At 58.3% G+C, this 19,686-nt stretch overlaps 1 protein-coding gene across 2 annotated transcripts in view; it reads left to right on the forward strand.

The window, feature by feature from the left end:
- The first annotated feature begins 5,050 nt into the window (after positions 1-5,050).
- Positions 5,051-19,686, forward strand: part of SEMA3F (semaphorin 3F) — a 30,000-nt gene continuing 15,364 nt past the window's right edge. Inside the window, exons 1-2 of one of the 2 annotated variants that reach the window (XM_041762572.1) lie at positions 5,051-5,368; positions 9,313-9,472. In XM_041762572.1, the coding sequence (XP_041618506.1) occupies positions 9,361-9,472 (112 nt within the window). In that variant the 5' untranslated portion in view covers positions 5,051-5,368; positions 9,313-9,360. The remainder of the gene's footprint in view (positions 5,369-9,312; positions 9,473-19,686) is intronic. The other variant, XM_041762573.1, reaches the window with a different exon arrangement.

The raw sequence follows: 19,686 nt of genomic DNA on the forward strand, positions 1-19,686 counted from the left end.
AGTGTTTGAGGGTAAAGGAGGGGGCCGAGGGCTCCGGTCTAGAGGAAACTCGGTTGACACTGGTGCTGAAGTCTGGGAAGAACATTCCTGGTAGAGGCGACAGCAGCAGAAAAGGCCTAGAGGAGGATTTGGGAAGCAGCCAGGAGGTGGCTTGTTCCAGCTTTTGATGGGCTCTGAGCCAGCCCCTGGGGCTGGCTGGGCAGGAGGAGGCTGAGGTGAACCCCATCCTGAGCCTGGGCTGCAGGCACTCCTCACTGCCCCACTCCTGGTGCTGCCCGAGCAATGCTTTGCACCCCGTCTCAGGGCCCCCTTTGCAACACTCCCCTTCTCTGGGATCTAGTTCCAGGAGGCGGGTGAGGGCTGTGCCTGGGGCAGAGGAGATGAGAAAACCAGAAAGTGGGGAAACCTGAGCCAGCAACACTGAGGCGGGCGGGCCAGGGCTTGCTCAGCCTGCTAGGCCTGGGGAAACAGGTTCCCCGGAGACTGGGCCAGAGGAGGGGGGGCTGGCTTTGTTGCCACCTTCATCCAGGGGGCATGGCAGGTCTCTGAGGCCCAGGCCTCCAAGTCTGGCCTTCTAGAGGCTGAGGCTGGAAGGGCAGAGCATCTCTCAAGGTTGCCCAGCATAGCAGGCTTCTCTCACCCACTTCGAGGTAGGCCCGAGAGAGGCAGACAGGAGAGACAGACAGGATGGACAGGGTCGCACTTCTATCCCCCACAGCACAGTCTGGAAAAGCCAGAAGGAACAGAAACAGGCACGTGTATGGGCAGAAGCAAGGGCTGGGCCAGGTTGAAAGGCTGGGAGTGTTTTGGGGAGGAACCCCAAAGTGCTCCTGCCCACTGCCAGCACCAGCCCATCACCTGGAGGTGGTGACTAGGACAAAGGGGCCCAATTCCTTTCCAGTTATAACCCTTGTGGTTGGGTTTTGTAGCATCTCAGAAGCTCTGGGAGGCTGAGCCATGAGTGTATGACCCAAGACTATATGGCCAGGATGTCATCCTAAGGGTCTATCTTATAGGTACTCAGAGACCATCTTGAAAGGGAGAGGGGGCTACACCAGGATGCTACGTCAGAGGAGAGACCGGACCTGGCCTAACCATCTCTGTGTCCACCCTCACCTTGTATATCCAGACCAGAACCAGGAAGGTCCATGAGAGCTGGAGGAGAAGCATGCCTGAGATCTGAGTGTCCTGCAGAGGAGGCAGAGAGGCATGGCATGGCAGGGTGGGGGATCAGCCTGGCCTGGCTGTTTCACTTCAGGTGACCCCACAGGGCATCTGAGGTGGCTCTCAGGTGGAGCTAGCAGCCAAGCAAGGAGCTTGCTTTTGGAGAGCAAGACAGGAGGACTCTGGGTGTCAGCTGAGTGTTTGGTGGGGGCAGCCAGTCCAGAGGAGCTAGGTGGTAAGACCAGGAGTTGGCTCTTGGCCTCTTGGTTCTTGGCTCATGCTCCCTCTTGGATCTGGTGCTGCAGGGATTTGCTCTCTTATTCATTCAATAAAGATTTATTGAACTCTGGAAGTGCTGCGCCGGGCTCCAGCACTCATTGCCAGCCCTGAGCGCCTGCCTTGGTTATAGACCTTGGCTCCATGTGGGCCCCACTGCCTGGCCCTTCCCTCCTGGAGCCTTCCCATAACTCCTGAAAAGACCAATTTTTTCTAACCTCACAGCCCAGTGGCTACAGGCCTCATGCCACTTCTCTCAGTATTCTCTTCTTTATCCGAATAGTGGGGACTCAGGAGGAACTGTGAAGTACCTGGAGGTAAATAACCATAAATTCTGCTGGCACACAGGGCCCCACAATCTGGCACCCAGGGTCGGTGTCAAGGCGTCTTTGGATGCTTACACTAAAGGATAATTGTAGGAGGGCCCACTATATTCCTCCCAATAATGCATATTTTATATGTATAATAATGTAAGTAGGGATAGAAAATGGCCAACCCAGCATGGACACCAGATGGGGGTGCAGTGTGGCTTCACTGCTGCAATGAGAATTGCTTTTCTTTCTTTCTTTCTTTCTTTCTTTCTTTCTTTCTTTCTTTCTTTCTTTCTTTCTTCTTTCTTTCTTTCTAGATTTTTTTTTTAAAGATTTTTATTTTATTTATTCATGAGAGACACAGGGAGAGAGAGAGAGAGGGTCAGAGATATAGGCAAAGGGAGAAGCAGGCTCCGTGCAGGGAGCCCGACGTTGGACTCGATCTAGGGACTCCAGGATCACACCCTGGGCCAAAGACAGGCGCTAAACCGCTGAGCCACTCAGGGATCCTTTTTTTTTTTTTTTTTTTTTTTTAAGGTTTTATTTATTTACGAGAGAGAGAGAGAGAGAGAGAGAGCAGAGACATAGGCAGAGGGAAGAGAAGCAGGCTCCATGCAAGGAGCCTCATATGGGATTAGATCCTGGGACTCCAGGATCACACCCTGAGCCAAAGGCAGATGCTCAACCAGAGCCACCCAGGTGTCCCAAGAATTTCTTTTATTTCTATCTATTACTCAGCCTTTGCAAGTTGTTTAGAAGAGAACTAGCATTCCTTTTTTTTTTTTTTTAAGATTTTATTTATTTATTCATGAAAGACAGAGAGAGAGAAGCAGGCTCCATGCAGAGAGCCCGACGTGGGACTCGATCCCAGGTCTCCAGGATCACACCCCAGGTGAAAGCAGCGCTAAACCGCTGAGCCACCGGGGCTGCCCAGAACTAGCATTCCATTGTGAGGTGGAGATAAGTCTCTTCCCTCTCCCTGTCTCCGCACCCCCTTTCAGAAGGCCTTCATGCACTAGGTCCATTCTATGTGTTTGAGTAGAGATCCATGGACAATTCAATTGAGTCTCTTTTCTTCCCAACCTAGCACCCTGGAGCCTTCAGTAAGTCTTAACAGTTCTGCTTCAGTGACATGATGATGATGATCATGCTGGGGATGGTGACAGGGGTGGCTAGGGAGACGGGGGGTGAAGGGGAATAGGAGAATGTGGAAGAATTGGTGTTGGAAACCATGATGATGGTGATGTAAGCTGCACTGATAATGGGGGTGCAGTGGTGGTGACTTCAGGGGTGGCCCTGGTCCAGAGGAGTAGGGATGAGGACAGACGATTATCACAGTGTTTTAAATGAGACATAATGGGATGCCTGGGTGGCTCAGCAGTTGAGCGTCTGTCTTCAGCTCAGGGTGGCTCCTGGAGTCCAGGATCAAGTTCTGCGTCGGGCTTCCTACATGGAGCCTACTTCTCCCTCTGCCTGTGTCTCTGCTTCTCTCTCTCTCTCTGTGTGTCTCTCATGAATAAATAAATAAAATATTTTTAAAAAATAAATGAGGGCAGCCCCCCTTGGCTCAGCGGTTTGGCGCCTCCTGCAGCCCAAGGCGTGATCCTGGAGACCCTGGATCGAGTCCCACGTAGGGCTCTCTGCATGGAGCCTGCTTCTCCCTCTGCCTGTGTCTCTACCTCTGTGTGTGTGTGTGTGTCTCTATGAATAAATAAATAAAATCTTTAAAAAAATAAATAAAAATAAATGAGACATAACAGAGAAGAAGGGTGTAGGTACTGTCACTGTAGCCAGCATAATCCAGGCTGATGTGTCCTTGCTTCAAATGGTCTCTGCTTGGAGCATGTGGGCCAGCATTCCAAATCCAGGCCAGGAGACCCTCACCTGGGTTCTTAACATCCCACCTGCTCCTACATTCACAGTCAACCAGTCAGTAGGTCAGAAGGAGAGATGTCTTCTTCCTGCCTTAGCCAGGAAGAGAAGGGGGAGGAGGAAGAGAGTGAAGAGGAGGGGAAGGAAGAGAAAGAGACAGGAGAGAAAAGAAAGGAGAGAGGAGAAAGGAGAGGACAGGAGAGGGGAGAAAGAGGGAGAAAAGACAGAAGAGAGGAGGAAGGGGAGGGAATAGAAGAGGGATGGAGAGAAGGAAGGAGAGGACAAAGAGGGCCTGTGCCCCCTTGGGACCTCAGCTAAGTGCATGGGGCAGGGCTGACACTGTGGTCCTGGCTGGTGAAGCTATGGTCTTGGGAGTTGGGTTGGGTGTCAGGTCCCTTCCTGGGATCAGGGTAGGCGTTTGGCTCAGTTGCTGGGCCCTGGGGTCATCATGAGGCCATTTGAAAGCAAAATGCCCCTTTTGGGAGAGGAGGCCCAGCCTATCTGGCTTCTCTGAACGTATGGAACTGTAAGGAGTGGGTCTGTGAGGCTGCTGGTTTGAAATAGGGCTGGAGTCTGGGGAATCACAAGTAGCCCTTGGGTGGTTGGAGAGCAGTGAGGCTGGGCTGCTGCGACCTGGCGGGGCTGGAGGCAGCGAGCGGGTCCGGCGGTGGTGCCAGCCGTCCCAGGGGCTGCACCGCCACCTGCTGAGCGGCTGGGGCAGTCCTGGGTCCTATACTGCGGGACTCACGCGCGGGGCCCGGCGCGGCCCGCAGCAAGTGGGAAGGAGTGACACGGCAGTGTGTGCGCAGGTGAGCGCAGGCTCGGTGCTCCCCGGCGCGCCCGCCCTTCCCGCCAGGGAGTTGAGTGCCCGGGTAAACACCAGGCGCGGTGTGCGCGGTGTATCCACGGAGAGACAAAGCCAGGGCGGGGCGGGGGCGCCGCCCGCGAAGCCGGGGCGGGGGCGCGGGGTGCAGATTAGTCTCCCCTGGCTCGGGTTGCCCCACCGCCCGGGAGCCCCGAGCCCAGCTCGCGGACAGGTGGAGCGGGGGGCGGGGCGGCGGCCGGGCGGGTCCCGCCCCGGGGGTGGGGCCGGGCGGGGCGGGCGGGGCGGGGCCGCGCTATGCAAATGTCGCCCACGGGCGGCCAATTGCCGGCGCTCCCCGCGCGGCTCCGAGCGCCCCGTCCCGCCGGCGGCCGCGAGACCAGAGCGAGCTAGCGAGCGAACGGCCGCGGTCAGGCCAGCCCCGAGCGCAGCGCAGGGCCAGGGCGCGCCGCGAGCAGCGGCGCAGCCCAGCGCGGCCGCCGGGCCCCAGTCCAGCGCGGCCGCCCGGCCCCAGGCCAGCCAGCAGGCGAGCACCGCCGGGCCGAGCCAAGCGCAGCGCCCCGGAGCCGAGCGCGCGCCGTCGCCCGCGCCCCGCGCCCCGCGCCGGGGAATGCGCCCTCGGCGCGCCGGCCAGGGGGCGCCCGCAGCCCACCCGGGGGGAGGCGGCCCCGAGCGCCCCTGAGCCTTCCCATGGCCCGGGCTGGGGCCCGGGGCCTCGGCTGCTGACGCGCCCGAAGCCCGGGGAACCCGTTAAAGCCGGGCCGCGGCGTCGACCCCGGCTCAGGCACAGAGGCGAGAGGGCGCGGGCAGGGCCATGGCCCCGGGGGGCCGCTAGCGCTGGCCGGCCCGACCCGGAGCCGCTCAGCCGCCGCCGCCGCCGCCCCCGCCGCCCGGGAGCCCAGGCCCCGCCGCCGCGGAGGAGGTGAGTGCGGCGGGGAAGCGGGAGGGAGCGGGCAGGCGGCCGGGCCACCCCGCGATCCCTGCGGGACCTGCGGCACTGCAACTCTGCGGAAGTGTCCGGGGCGCGGGACTCGGGGAGGCAGGGGGCTTCCCGGGGACGCGGGGCGGTGGGACTTGAGTGGGCGCTGTACCTGTTCGGGCTGCCCCGACCCTTATCGGTGCGACGTGGGCATGTGGCGATGGTGTGCCCTGCGGGGTCACCAGTGTGCAAAACAACTTTTTCTCATAAGATTCTGGGTGTGTGGGGGGTGTCCCATGCGCCCCCACCCCCACGTTCCTGGAGCAGGAGTACGACTGCCCCTTCTCCTGGCTCAGCTCTTTCCCACCAGTGCCTCAGGCAGAGAGCTCTTCCACGTAGCCTGTGCCTGGCCTGCCTCAGTGTCCCCATCCAGATCGTCTGCTCTAAGGGAAGAGCTACACCGGCAGCCCCCACGTGGAGGGGGGACTGATCAGCAAGGCAGGAGGACCTCCAGTCCTGAAGGTTTTCTCCCAACTCTGTGCTAGCCCCTTGACCCCCCAGATGCCAGCTTGGGTTTGCTTTTCCAGCAGGGACTCTTGCTTGGCTTAGGGGCCTGTGTGAGGAGGTGTAGAAGATCTGGGAAAGCCTGCAGTTAAGCCCCCCACTTGGGCAGGCTGGGGCCCCAGGGGTGAAATGGAGCAGGGGACTCCAGAAGCTTGGTGGGCTCACCTAGAACAGGTGAGACCAGAGAGTGTCAAGGTGGCCCAGGAATGAGGCAGGCCTGGCGGGATGGGTCAGCTGGAGCTAAGGCTGAGGTCCTGGCTGCTTAAATAACTTACAATTCTTGAGATAGCTGTTGAGAACACCATCCCATGAGCACCTGGGGGGGGGGGTGACCTGAAGGCACTGGTGTGTCCACTCTGGAGCTGGGCCAGGTTGGGGGTTCCTGTCTTCCTGAATTCACCCAGATTGTCTCCCAGAAGCCTCTGTCCTAGTTGCAGAGATAGGAAAACTGTATCCTGGGGTTGGGAGGCTCATCCCAGGCCCCGGGGTTGGATGGAGCTGGGGCCTTTTCCGAGGCTGCCCGGGAAGTGTGCCTAGATCCCTGGGATAAGGTGTGCTGGAAGGCCAGGGCCCTGGGCAAGCCTATCCCTGCTGCGGACCCTCAGTTCTGAAGGAGCCAGGCCCGGAAGTGTGGGAGGTGTGGGGAGAGAAGACCAGCAGCCTAGCCTCAGTGCCCCCCATGTTCTGGTAGGCATATCTTGGTGGGGAGGATGAGGCTGAGCCCAGGTGACCTTGACTGGGAAACCCCTGACCATGAGAGCGGGTTTTCAATCCCAGCTATGGTGGGGTGGCTCTGCTTCCTGGTCCTTGGGGTATTGGGGGAGGGGGAAAGCCAAGAAGCCAGAAAGGAGCTCTGGCCTGCGAGGGTGGGGGGTGGGTACCATAGGGCTAGGGTGCTGGTAATAATTTCATCTCCATGTTCCCCCGCAGCCCCTGCTCCTGCCTCCCTTCCATCCAGGCAGTTCTTAGCTCAGAGGAGCTAATCTCTCTCCTCTGAGGCCGGCTGTTCACCCCCCACCCCCCCTACAAGCCTGGGAGGTCTGGATCAGGCTGGACGATTCGACCACCTAGCCCCCTGCCCTACCCCCAGGTGCCTCCAGACCCCCTTGTCTGGCCGCCCCTTCTCTGCACCCCTTGCCAGCCCCAGCTCCTCGGTTCTTTGTTCGAACGTCTTTCCTCCGTCCCTCCCTCTCTCCTCCCTCTCTCCTCCTCCCTCCCGCCTGCCTCCCTCCCTTGCTCCCTCCCGCCAGGCTTCTTTCCTTCTTTCTCTGCTCTCCTCCTGGTGGGCTCCCAGGTGGCGGTGGCTGTTCCTTCTCTGTCCACCCACCTGGCTCGCCTGACTGGGGGCTCCTTTGGGGCTGGGGCTAAGTGGAGTGCATCTAGGGGCTGGCAGAGGGGAAGTGACTGTGGAAACCTCTCTCTGTCCCTCTCTTCCTCTCATCCCCTCTCTCTTCTCTCCTCTCTTCCTTCCCCTATGCTGCCAAAGAGGGGTCCTGGACTGGGATCTGAGGCCCCAGCAGACTTCAACATCCCCCACTCACTCCTTTAAAGGGCCAGAGCATTGTGGGAGGTCCCTGTAGGGGCCCCGGTGGGCGCAAAGCCCTCCACCCTCCTCCCTACCTTGGGGGACTCAAGCTGTCCCTGGTGACCCTGACCTTGTTACCATGAAAATGGATGCAGGAGAAATGAGGTCATGAGGGGGTTGTGAGTCATCCTGAGCCCCCTGATACATAGGATCAAAGATCTCTGAGGGACCTGGACTGCATCCTGCACCCCTAAGCCAGGACCATATTCCCCAGCTTCTTTCAGCCCCACCCCACTAGCAGGTCAAGTTCTTAAGCAAACACATGCTTGTGAGGACGTGTGTGGGCATGCAAGTGTGGACGTGTGTACATCCACAACTGTTAGTGGGGGCCCCCTGGGTGCACCCGAGGGTGATGGTGGCTGCTTAGCCCTTTCTCCTGCCTGCCCCCCCCTCACCAGAGCCTTCAGATTCACTCAGCACCAGCTTTGTATGCCCGAAGACTGGGGGAGGGGCTGGTTCCAGTCTCCCCTCTCTCAGCCAGCCTCCCCAGGAGGGAGCATCTGTGATGGGGGATCTTGAAGGAATTTGAGAGGTGTGTCAGGCCCTCTGGAGAGGGTGTTCCCGCAGAGGGCACCACCTGGGGAACAGGCCAGGAGCCCTGAAGCTGTACTTCCTGTCTGAAGAACCACCAGTGGTTTGTCCTGGCAGGAGAGGCAAGGGCTCCAGGGGAGGCGAGGCGAGTGTGGGGAGGGCCTCGGGGTCTGTTGAGTGGGGCCTGACAGATGTGGAGGCTGGGCCTTGCCTCAGCATATGTCAACCAGTGCAGGGGATTAACAGGCCGTGCTACCTCTCACCCTCACTCCAGGGTCCTAGAAATGGGCCTAGGGTCCTGCCTCCGGTGGGAAAGGGGAATTGACAGGGCAGATCCGGAGGATGGGGCTCACATTCTCATTCTCTGTGCCCCCACCCCCAGTGTATCTGGTGGTGGGGGGGAATTGGCGCTGGTTTTTGCCGGGAGGGAGCAATATGTTCCGACAACTGGTGCTGGGCTGCGTTTACCCAACAGCCAGTCTGCCTGGGGAGACAATATTGGAAAAACATAATATCGAAACTTGGACCTGCTGGGGGTATGGGAGTTCTGCTGGGGACACTGAGGTTGGCTCAGACCCTGCCCCAGGCCTGCTGACTATCCTAGCTCCCCTCTCTTTGCCCTCTAGAGGCAAAGCTGGAACTTTACCTGGCAGGAAGTCCTTCTGTACATCTGACCTGGATCCCTCCTGCTGTGATTTCAGTAAAAGTAGACCCTGCTATTCTTTGCCTCTCCTTTTCTGGCTGCTGTCTCTTCCACTTTAAGCTGTCTATGTGGGTCTTACTTATCCTCCACTCTTCTCCCATGCCCTCCACCCCAGGAATCAGGTCCGGATTTTCTTGTATGGGGAGAAGAGGTTTGGCTGGAGCAGGCAGGGCTGGATCCAGCTCTTCCCCCATTTCTTGAGGAGCAGCCCATTTGGTTGGAGGTGGGCACTGAGGAGAGAGGCTATTGGGAACTGGAGGAAGCTGTAAGACGGCCTGTTTGAGCCAGACCCTTTGGATAGAATTTAGGATGCTGGAGGGTGGGGCATTGTTTGAATTTCCAGTGGCCCCTATTAGCTCTGGTGACCCCAGGCTGCACCTGGCTGCTTGGTCTCCAGGCCTGTTGACTACACCTTTGCAGACAAAGGCAGGGACAGGAAAGCATGTAGGGTTTGCACACTGGGGCATTCATAGCTACAGGCTGAGGGTGTGGACAAGGAGAGTTGGTAGGGCAGGACACCCCCATCTGCCTTACACATTTCTGATATGGATTCCCCCTTCCCAGGTGTCCAGAAAGCCCAGCCAGTGTCCTGGGCCCTAGGCCCCTCCCACGATGCCTGTCGCTGGTCTCCTCCTCTGGGCTTCCCTACTGACTGGGGCCTGGCCAGCCACCCCAAACCAGGACCACCTCCCGGCCATGCCCCGTGTCCGGCTCTCATTCAAAGGTAAGAGACTGCCTTGCTGTTGCCCAGCATCATCCTCTGTCCACAGCACTTGGCCCGCTGCAGAGGCGACAGGAAGAGGCAGGCAGAAAAAGATACTTTGTGCAGCCTACGCGGGTCACCCTGGGTATGTGGGTGGGGAGGAGAGGACCGGACCGTGGTAACTTGCCAGGAAAGGCTAGAAAGTGGGCCATGTAGACATTTCAGGGATGTCTTCTGAGTCTGGGCCCCTTCTCGAGGCAGAATGTGGGGTCTCTGGCTGGGCAACATAGGGTCTGCAAAGCACCTCCCTCGGTGTGCTAGACAACTGAGGAAGAGAGATGCCCCTTCTTCACACTTGTGTTTGTGGAAGCCCTTCCTTGCCACAGTTCTGCATCTGGTCCTGCCCTGGGTGGCCCCTGAGGTGGAGGCTCAGGCAGTCAGGCAGCACTTGAGGCCACAGAAAGCTGGAGGAGCAGGTGTGGGTCTCCATGTGGGAGGGGTTCCCGGAGAGCAGGGAGGGTGCTGCTGGGTGGGAGGGGAGGGGAGGCCACCCGCCAAGTTCAGGGACAGCGCATGCTATGTGACAGGTCTGAGTTCCTGAGCTCCCCAATGAGCGCTTTGCTTTGGGAGGCACTGGAAGGCTTTAATGGTGGGTTGGGGTCTGGAAAGTGAGAGACAGGCCCCCCAGCTCCATCACCTTTGTACCTTACCCACCAGCAGGTGAACACACATGGCACACACTCGGGTCCAAGTGTCACTAGCCACTTTCTCAAAGGTGTGTGTATGATCAGAAGACTCCCCCCGCACCCCTGCCTACGGAAAGCGGATGCTGGGACCTGGGGGACCTATGGTCACTGCTGACTTCTCCTCTGGCCCAAGGTCACTTTGTCCAGCCGCCTGCCTGGGGTGGGGCTGACTTCACCCTGGCTTGCCAGATTTCCGGGCACATATATTGGGGTGAAAGGCTGGGCTGACTTTTCCTTCCTCAGGTTTGGCTGAGGTCCAGCCTCTACCTCACCACGTTCCCATGTCCCCTTGTCCCCATGTCCCCAGCAGAGCTCCTCTCCTGTCCTCATCCCACCCTGTGAGTTGATAGGGGGATTGGGGAATGAATTTCTGAAGATGTGCCTGGAAGGAGTCCAGCATGGGGCCTGAGGAATGGGCGGAAGTGTGATGGGTTTAGTTGTAAGAGCACCCCTGGCCCCCAGGCCTGGGAAGGGGAGAGGTTTATTCTGCTGATAACTCCACCCTTCCCCAGCGCATTTCCTCAGAGCAGATTAATAAATCTTGAAGGGGCTTGGCCCTCCTCTCCCTGCCTTCCCAGCCCAGGATGCTGGCAGGGGGAGCAGAGTGTCCCCTCCTCACACAGGGGAAGGAAACAGGGGCTTGTCTCCATACTCCTGGGACCCTAGAACCCCGACATCCACTCTGGGTGTTATATTTGCCATCACCCAGAGACCTATGAGGGGAAGCAGGAGGGATAAGACATAGGGAGGTCCTCTGGACGCATCTTTTAAACCTTAGACCTCCAGAGACAGAGGGCCAAAGACTTTTGTTCCTGTTTTCCAGAGAGAGAAACCGAGGCTCAGGCAAGGGTAGGGCCAAGGTCAGGCAGGAGGCAGAGCCGAGGCCAGAAATAGAACCCTGGTGTCCTGGCCTTGCTGACGCCCACATCAGTCAGGTCGATTCCTTCTCAATTAGCTCTGAAGCCGACACCCGCGGTGACTAAAAGCCCGGCTTGCTGGCAGCCATCCTGTGGTGCTGACTGCTGTGGCAGCCTGTGGTGGGGCCATAGGAGGCTTGGGGCCACCCCATCCCAGGCCCCTGTGCCCTCATACACACAGGCTTCCCTGCCCTGAATGACCTTCCCCATTCCCCACTCACCACATGGCCTAGTTGTGGCTTAGATGTCACTTAGTTTAGCAGATGCTTGAGTCCCCACTCTGCGCCAGGTCGGGTGCTGAGTACCAGGGAGTCTGCAGTGAACAAGATGGCGACCTCACTGTCACACTGGCTGAAAAGATAATGGACACCCAGTTGGTCAGTACCAGCCAGGAGCCCCGCACTTCCTGCGCCCCGGGCGCTGTGCATCCCCTCATGCTGGATGGCCTCAGCCTGGTCAGGTACACAGAGTGATGCTCAGTAAGGAGTAGGTCCTCACCAAGCATTTATAGAGTGGTTACCAACACCCATAGAAACTGGGATTTTGGGCAGCCTGGGTGGCTCAGGGGTTTAGCACTGCCTTCAGCCCAGAGCATGATCCTGGAGACCCAGGATCAAGTCCCATGTCGGGTTCCCTGCATGGAGCCTGCTTCTCCCTCTGCCTGTGTCTCTGCCTCTCTCTATCTCTCTCTGTGTGTATCTCATGAATAAATAAATAAAATCTTAAAAAAAAAAAAAAAAAAGAAAGAAAAGAAAAGAAACTGGGATTTCACAACCAGGCCAGGAACTGGGAAGGAGGTGGAGGCCCCTTCTCCTGGGTACACATGAGGGGCACAGAGAGGATTGTTCTCAGAAGCACCGGTGGTCACTCTTGCTCTTTGCCTCAGTTTCTCCATCTGTGCCTTGCCTGGTTATAGCAGTGCATACCAGGCCCCAGGGACTCGGCCTAGGCTCCTCCCCTCCCCTCCCCTGAGTCCTGCTGCCTTCGGGAGGTGCTAGTTCCTGCCTGGTTGGGCCAGACCCTGCAAGCTGGAGGTGCTGGCATGAGGGGCCACGCTGTCCGGAGCAGCTAAAGGAACAAAAGCAGGAACTGGTCCAGGCTTGGTCTTGCTGCCTATGCATCCGCCTGGGGACCCCAGCCAGGCCTAAGGCTGAAAGGGTGGAAGGGAGATGGGGCCCAGAGTTCAGTTAGAGTCAAGGTCGGAGTGAGGGAAGGCAAGGTGGAGGGTGCTCCTATGGCTCATCTCCTAAGCTTCCATTAGCAGCACAACCAAAGTTAGGCAGAAGTGAGAAGATTTCCAGGAGAGGTGAGGTGTTCCCTGATAGCTTCTGCTATCAGACGGCCTGGCCAGTAGCACCCTCTCCTCCACCCATCGTGCCCTGGAATCCCTTAACCCCAGGGTCCCTGGCCAAACCTGGGTGGGGAAAGCTCTCCCTTCCTGTGTCCTGAGATGACCCAAGCCAGGGGGCACCCCCTCCCTCTGTAGCAGGGGGGTGTGAATGCCCTGCCAGCTCCTTTGTTCAGCTCGGGGAATGTTTACTTTATCCCGGGAAGCCACCTCCACAGTAAGCCACTGCCTGCTGCCTGGGCTGGCTTTAGTCAGGACATGGGGCCAAAGAGGCCTTTAGTGGGAGAAAGAGGTCCTATGATGACACGAGGTGGCTGGGCTACTGGGGAAACTGAGGCAGGAGTAGGGAGGTGGAGCAGAAAAAATCAGGAAGGATGAAAGTAATAGAAAAAACAGTAGGTATTCATGATGATAACCACGTGGTGTTCTCTCCAAGGCCTGAGGGGTTCTCCCTGGGTTTCCTGTGAGGCTTCCCATCACTCAGGAGCAGGATGAAGCTGGAGCCTGGCTCTGCCTGATGTCTGAGCCTGTCTTAGGACTGAGAGAGCAAAAGGTCGGTTGAGGGAAGCAGGTACTGCTCTCCCCCATGAGCTCAGGACAGGATTCCAGGATCCTACAGCATTGGCCTTAGCCTTCCCAGCCTCATTTCCCAAGGAGATGGCTGAGGTCCCACTGGGGAGGCTTCTCATGCCCTCTGCTTATGGAAGCAACAATACTTGAGTTTGCCTGCTTCCTATAGATCTGGCCCTCCATCACCCAGTCCTCCAATGATCATAGTCCCCTAGGAAGCTCTCTCCTTTTGGAAAGAGGAGAAGGAAAACCAGGGTCTAGGAGAGGCAAGGACTCTTGTGTCCAGAGTAGCCTTGGGATTTGGATCTTCTCTAACTCCAGGTGTAACTGACTTACTCTGTGGGGAAGGACACTCTGCAGATGGAGGGCAATGGGTGGGTGCTGGTCACTGCCTGCCCACCCACCTCAGCCCAGCCTCCAAGCCTCTGGGGCTAATGGCCCAGGATAGTGCTACTACTTACATCATCTGTATGTGGCATCAGACAGCCAGAGTGGCCAGGCCTCCTTGTTAGGAAGTGATGACACTGGAGGTTAGGAGAGGTCGTGGTCCATTTACTTCACCCAAGGGGGAATGGAAAGTGAATATGGGTTGAGGTAGAGGTGACTTTAGCTCTGATGGAGCATTGCCCCACCCCCAAGCCTGACTGTAGGGTGAAGAGGGGGCTTGGAGCTAGGAGATTTAGCATCAGGAGAAGGAAGTTGGGGGGCAGGGGGAGGCCCAGAAGCTTAGAGCCCAGAGATGGTACCAAGGAGCTGAGTTGAAATCAGGTGTTCCTGACAGCTACAGTGGGATTTGGAGCTAGCAAACTGGGGAGGGGCCAATATTCCAGATAAGCCAGGAAGAGGAAGGTAGAAAGACCCAAAGCATGAACTTGAGCCCAGATTCCTGCATTTGAGATCTCAGTTTTCCAGGAAATAGGAACTGTCTTACTCCTGAGAAGGGACTTGGAAGTGGCCACTTCGGGAGTTGGGAGGTCCTGGAGGCTGGCTGACTGCCCCTTAGCTGACCAGCACTTGACAGTCAGAGATAGTGGAGCAAGTCCTGGTGCTTGCTGAGAACCTGTCTGAGTCCCACCCTGAGTCATCCGGGCCAGAGCCAGGGCTGGGGGACTTCTACCATGGTCTTTCCAGGTCCAGCCAAGCCTCAAATGGGACCGCCACTAGCTGGGCCTCAGCAGCCTAGGCCTTGTCTCTGGTTCCCTGGCATGTCGCCCGCCCCTCCTTCCCTGGCTCCAGCTTTCCTTGGCACTGAGCAAGGAGCTGGTGCATGCTCAAGGAGTAAATCATGTTCCTTGGCAGCCCCCGCTGCTTCGTAATCGTAAAGAATTTAAAGAGAAACCGCCAAGATAAAAATCTCATCTCAGCCCATAAAGGTATCTTTCACCCTGTGGCTTTGGAGGCGGCAGCCTCGGAGTGGGCTCCTGGCTGTCTGCACCTGTGTGCGTGCACCTCCAACCCTGTGACCTCTCCAGAGGTGGTGGGGGCCCAGAGGGTGTCTTCAGAGTTATGGGTACTTGGCCCTGATCCCTGGGAGACCTGCTCCTTCCCAGGCATTAAATGTGGTAGAAGGCGAAGGTGGTGGTAGTGGTGTTTGAAAGGGCTATATCCCTGAAGGCAGACAGACCTCCACTCTGCCCTTGTCAGCTGTGTGACCTCAGGCAGGTGGCTTAGCCTCTTTAGAATCTGGTTCCTTCCGTGTAAGGTGGGGATAGCTGTGGCCCAGTGGAAGCGACATCCTAAGGGCTCAGGCTGCCTTGCTGGAGTCCTGGCCATGGGTAGTTCTTGAGTAGTGAACCTCTCTGTGTCCCTGCTGCATTGTCTGTAAAATGGGGATGAGAGTGGGGCTGACCTCATCGTGCTGTGGGAGGATTAACTCTGTGAGCCCAGTTACAGCCCTGGAGAAGGGCGTCTCAGTAACTAGGAGCCGCACCTAGGGTGGCAGAGGGGCTAGGGCTGGTCCTGGGAGAGGCCCAAGGAGTCCCGCACTGCCTCACCCCTCCCTCTAGATTTCTAACCTTTGCTGAAGGTGACAGTGTTTGGAGAGAACTGCAGGAGGTACCCTGAGCCCTGTGCCAGGAGTGGAGTCAGGTGGAGATAGGATGCCTCTACTGTGGGCATCCGATCAGGCTTCCTGGAGGAAGATGCATCTCAAACGGAGGAAGGGAAACCGTGGGCAGGAAGAGCAGGAACAGAGGTGAGGTGTGTGTGGCCTAACACGGGGTGGGGGCGGGGGGGAGGCAAGATACCATGGAGTCTTGCTCTTGGTGCTAGGATGGAGTGTTTGCGCTTGCTCTTTGTGGGTTTTAAGTTCTTTGTTCTTCTTGGCAGAGGCACCAAGTGCATACGGTGAGGAAAATCCAATGAGAGTGGTGCACTGGGGAGGGGATGCCTTGTAGGGAGCTCCCCCCACTGAGATGAGCTGCCCACTCTGATACCCTCCCAGCAGCTGTAGTGACCCCTCCCTGAGTGCTGTTCTGTCGTCGTCTGCAGCTTGTGCTAGGGGAGACCAGACGTGGATCACTCACTTGGGCATCTGCATCACTGGGCTGAGAACATGGCTTCCTGGCCTAGCCTGGTGCTGACCTGGGAATCTGAGCCCTGTCTCAAGGGAGCCCTTGGAGTTTTGGAGAAGCAGAGAAGATTCCTGCTGCATTTTTCTTAGAAATAGCAAGAGGGCCTTTGCCAGAGGCCTGGATGCCAGAAGGCTCCGGTCTGAATCCAAAGCTCAGCTCACGTGGGTGCCTGAGCTTGGCAGGCCTGCAACCACCACTGCCTGCCCCTCAACATACCATACCCCAGGCTGCTGAGCGGTCTCAGGGAGAGGGTGGAGGCCTCCTGGGTTCCAAACCCTGACCACTGGTCCTGACCCAGTGAAGAATGGGCCTGGGTGGTGGCTGCTGTACTAGGATGCAGGAGGCCTGTCTGTTGGGGAGGGAGGCCTCAGCTGGGCCGACCTGTGGCATTCTCACAGGGGCTGCTGGCAGGTACGGCTGTCTGCTGTATCTCTGCCAGACGGGGACAGCCCCAAACCAGCAGGCCCCTCCAGGGGTCAGGAAGTCTTTGGGGCATGAGGCCTCAACTCCAGAACCCCCTGCCCCCAGTCTTCTTCCTTCCTTCCTCCCCCTTATCCCCCACCCCCAGCCTCCCTCCCTCCCATCCCCACCCTGACCCCTCCTTGGCTTCCTAGCCGGACATGCTCTTTCCTCTGAGGTCTGTGCACCCAGCCAAGAGCCATGTTTCTTTCCATTCAGGGCTCTGTGCTGATGCTCTCATTTCCCTCCACGGGCAGAGTCCACGGCTGTGTACTTGCTAGTCAGCCAGCAGGGTGGGCCCCTGTGGATTAGACGCTACAGTTGGCAGAGGAACAGCTAGAACTTGGAGGGCCTTGTGGGCTCCTGCGGCACCCCGGGGGTGCAGGGCTGCTGCCTGCACTGGGACCCCATCCTGTCCCAGCACCAGGCCTGTGTGGGGAACTAGCTGCCTTCCCAGATGGATGACTGGCTGAGTCCTGCTTGGGGTCCTGACTCTGTCTTACTGCGTCAACCAGGGCTGACCCTGAATGACTCACCTGTCGGTTGCCTCACTTTCCCCATCTGAATGTTGGAGAAGGGACTGAGGCTGTCTGGGGTGTCCTGGGAATCTCTGGGTGGGTGGTATGTAGGGCTGCAGGGGCCCCAAGAGTCCAAGGAGGGCAGCAGAGATGGGGGCCGGGTGCAGGGCAGGGGGAGGGTCTTGACACCCACCAGCCTGTCAGTCCCATCCTGGCCTGTCCGTCTGGTTGATTTATCGGAGTAAATGAGCCATGGAGAGTTTGTTGTCTTTTGCAGTCACAGGGAGGAGGAGGTGGTGGTGGGGGAAGGAGTGAGGGGTTTCCGGGCTAGGTCTGGAATGCAGGAGGCGGGGTGGGCCCCCGAGGCCTGAGGCCTGTGGAACTGGTAGCCTGATCTACTCTCCCCACCTGAGAAATGGATCAGTACAACCCTCCCCTCAGGGCTGTCTTCCCACCCCCTTCACGCTTCTTGGGGTGCATTCCTATGTGAACTGTTTGCCCAGGCCACCACCTCCTGCCCCATGCCCAGGGGCTACCTGTCCCTCTAGGCCAGCTCCTGCAACTGTGACCTTTCTGACTAGGCTAGAGCCCTGAGCTTTCGCCTGGCTGGTGAATGCCCAAAGATGTCCTCATAGGCAGCTGTGCATGCCGTTAAGGATCCACGGAGGGCCTCCTGGCCTCCTGAGTCACCAGCCCAGACCTAGAATGACCAGGAGCCATGGAGCTGTGGGGGCGGGGAGGGATCACTGGAGGCACTGAGGCTGGAGAGCCCCCTAGCTGCTGGGGCAAAGTGGTCCAAAGTCATCAGACATCGTTGTGGGAGAGAAGTGTAGAACCTTGGGTTTCCGGCAGGCACCATGTGCCAGGGTGTGACTCTGCTGCCCCTTCCCCCTGGCTTTTCCTGGGTCAGGATGAGCTGTGCCCCCAGCCTGTTCTCTCCTGGGCGGAGCAGACGGGCACTGGGGCGGAACGGGCGTGGGAACAGCATGGCTGAGCCTGCTGGCCCCAGCCCCCAGCCCCCAGCCCTCAGCCCCCAGCCCACAAAATGGGAGGGAAGCCTACAGTGGAGCCTTAGCCCAGCTGGGTGGCTCCAGCTCGGCTCTGGCTTGGTGTTTACTGAACAGCTGGGTTGTTTACAGTAGCCCTTAAGGAGGGGCCCCTAGTTCCAGAGGATTTCCCAACTTGAGGGTCCCACTGGAACTGTTCAGACTTCACTACCTTCCCACACCACTGGGATAGCACGTTAGGGAGACAGGGATTGCACCCATCCCTCCCCTCACCCGGGCTGGGCCAGTGTCACAGCACCTGCCCCTCCACCCTCCATCCTGGCCTTGTGTCCCTCTCTCCTAGAGGAACCCACATTTCCAGGAAGTGGCTGCTCTAGATGGTGGAATACGGTAACTGGGTCCCCAGTTCAGACTTTTAAATTAAATTCAATCAGAGCGGTTATTGAATATAAACACGCCAAGTCATTTACATGTTAATTATGTTGAATGGACTACGAGGCCATAATTAGTTGCTAATTGGGTGAGAGCGGCTGTAATTGGTTTTGTTGGCACCGACCTGGCTCACCTGCCTGGGGGAAGGGGGCTGAGTATGGATGGCTCCTGGGGATCTTGTGGATCTCCAGTGCTAGAGAGCCTGGCCCAGGGCTGGGATTGAAGGGGTCAGATATTGAGGGGCTTGGGGCCATAGGAACTGGAGCCTACCCCCCAGGGAGGAGGCAGTTTAAGCCTCAGGCAAAACTCTGGGTCTGGTCTCTAGGGATTCCTATCCAGAACATTTCAGGGATAGAAAAAGGGCTAGGAGAGCAAGCCCCTGGATCAGTAGTGACAGCCTCCCCTGCCCAGCTCTATGTGGGACCTGGCCCTGAAGAAATGGGAAATGCCCAGGAGAGCCCATGGGAGCACAAAACAGATGTCACCCTGGAATATCCAGGGAGATGCTGGGGCTGTTGGTTGGCAGGGCCAGTGTTGGGGTGTCGGCATTGGGTATGAATGAGGGTGTGCTGAGTAGAATGGGGGGGAAGGGTGCATGCAAAGGCTTCAGGGGCTGCCCTGCCCTGCCCCCAGCTCGGCCTGGCTGGGGCTCCCAGGGTTGTAAGGCTGTGGCCAGGGGCTGAGGCCTTCCGGCTGGCCGCTCATTAAAAGAGGATTAGGCCAGGAGCCAGGGGGCCAGCCCAGCCCCCAGGCCTTCCTCTGGGGCCCCTTACAGCTTTGGGGAAGTGTTAAGGGGCTGGGGGCCACCTCTCCCTAGAGTGCATGGGGACATCCAGTAGGGACTGTCTAGGTCCTGCCACTCCTACTTGCTGCCACTGCTGCTGCCACCTTGTTCACCTCAGTTTCCTTCCTCGGAAGAGCCGGAGGATAAAGCACTGACAGACGCCCTGGCCAGCACCCCCACCGCTCACCCCCACCTCATCGCTCTGCAGCTTAGGGATTAGGGCTGCACTAGCCTACATGAGGTCAGAGGTCAGGGCTGGGCTGCAGGGACCCGTCTATCACCCCCCCCCAGTACCCCAGCACAGGCCCCGGGAGGTGACACTGTCAGTCAGGGCCTGCCACTTTGTGGGGCTGTAACCAAGGGGGCGGGGTGCCCACCTCTGCTCCAAAGACCCCCTTTTGACAGCAGCCTTTGCCTCACTGGCCACAGAGCCCGTGTCCTAGAGACGGGCAGCAGGGGTCAGGGCCTCCCACTTGGGGTCTGCGGGGGTGAGGGCTGTGGACACACCTCCTCAGGGCTGCCCACGCTCACTACCTCCTTTAAAGTAAGGCACCCGCTGCTTCCCGGAGGGGAGGAAATGGAGACCCCTCAAGACTAAACCCCTATATGCTGAGAATGCTCCTGTCTCTGGACCTTTGCCAGGCCATTCTGGGCCAGGACCCTGAGTGTCTAATGGCCACAGGGAAGTTCTAGAGGCTGGGAACGGCTGCGGAAATGAGGTGTCTGATGCCAGAAAAGGCTCTTCCTTCCCAATGACGGGAAAAGCCTTCCCGGATGTCGCCCCACCCAACCTGTGCCCAGCCTGGGTGAGTGTATGGGGGTGGGGAGCCCTTCCCAGGAGGCATTATCCAGGCTCACCATCCTCTGTCCCCAAGGTCAAA

This window comes from Vulpes lagopus, chromosome 7, assembly GCF_018345385.1.
Source record: "Vulpes lagopus strain Blue_001 chromosome 7, ASM1834538v1, whole genome shotgun sequence".
Classification (NCBI taxonomy): domain Eukaryota; kingdom Metazoa; phylum Chordata; class Mammalia; order Carnivora; family Canidae; genus Vulpes; species Vulpes lagopus.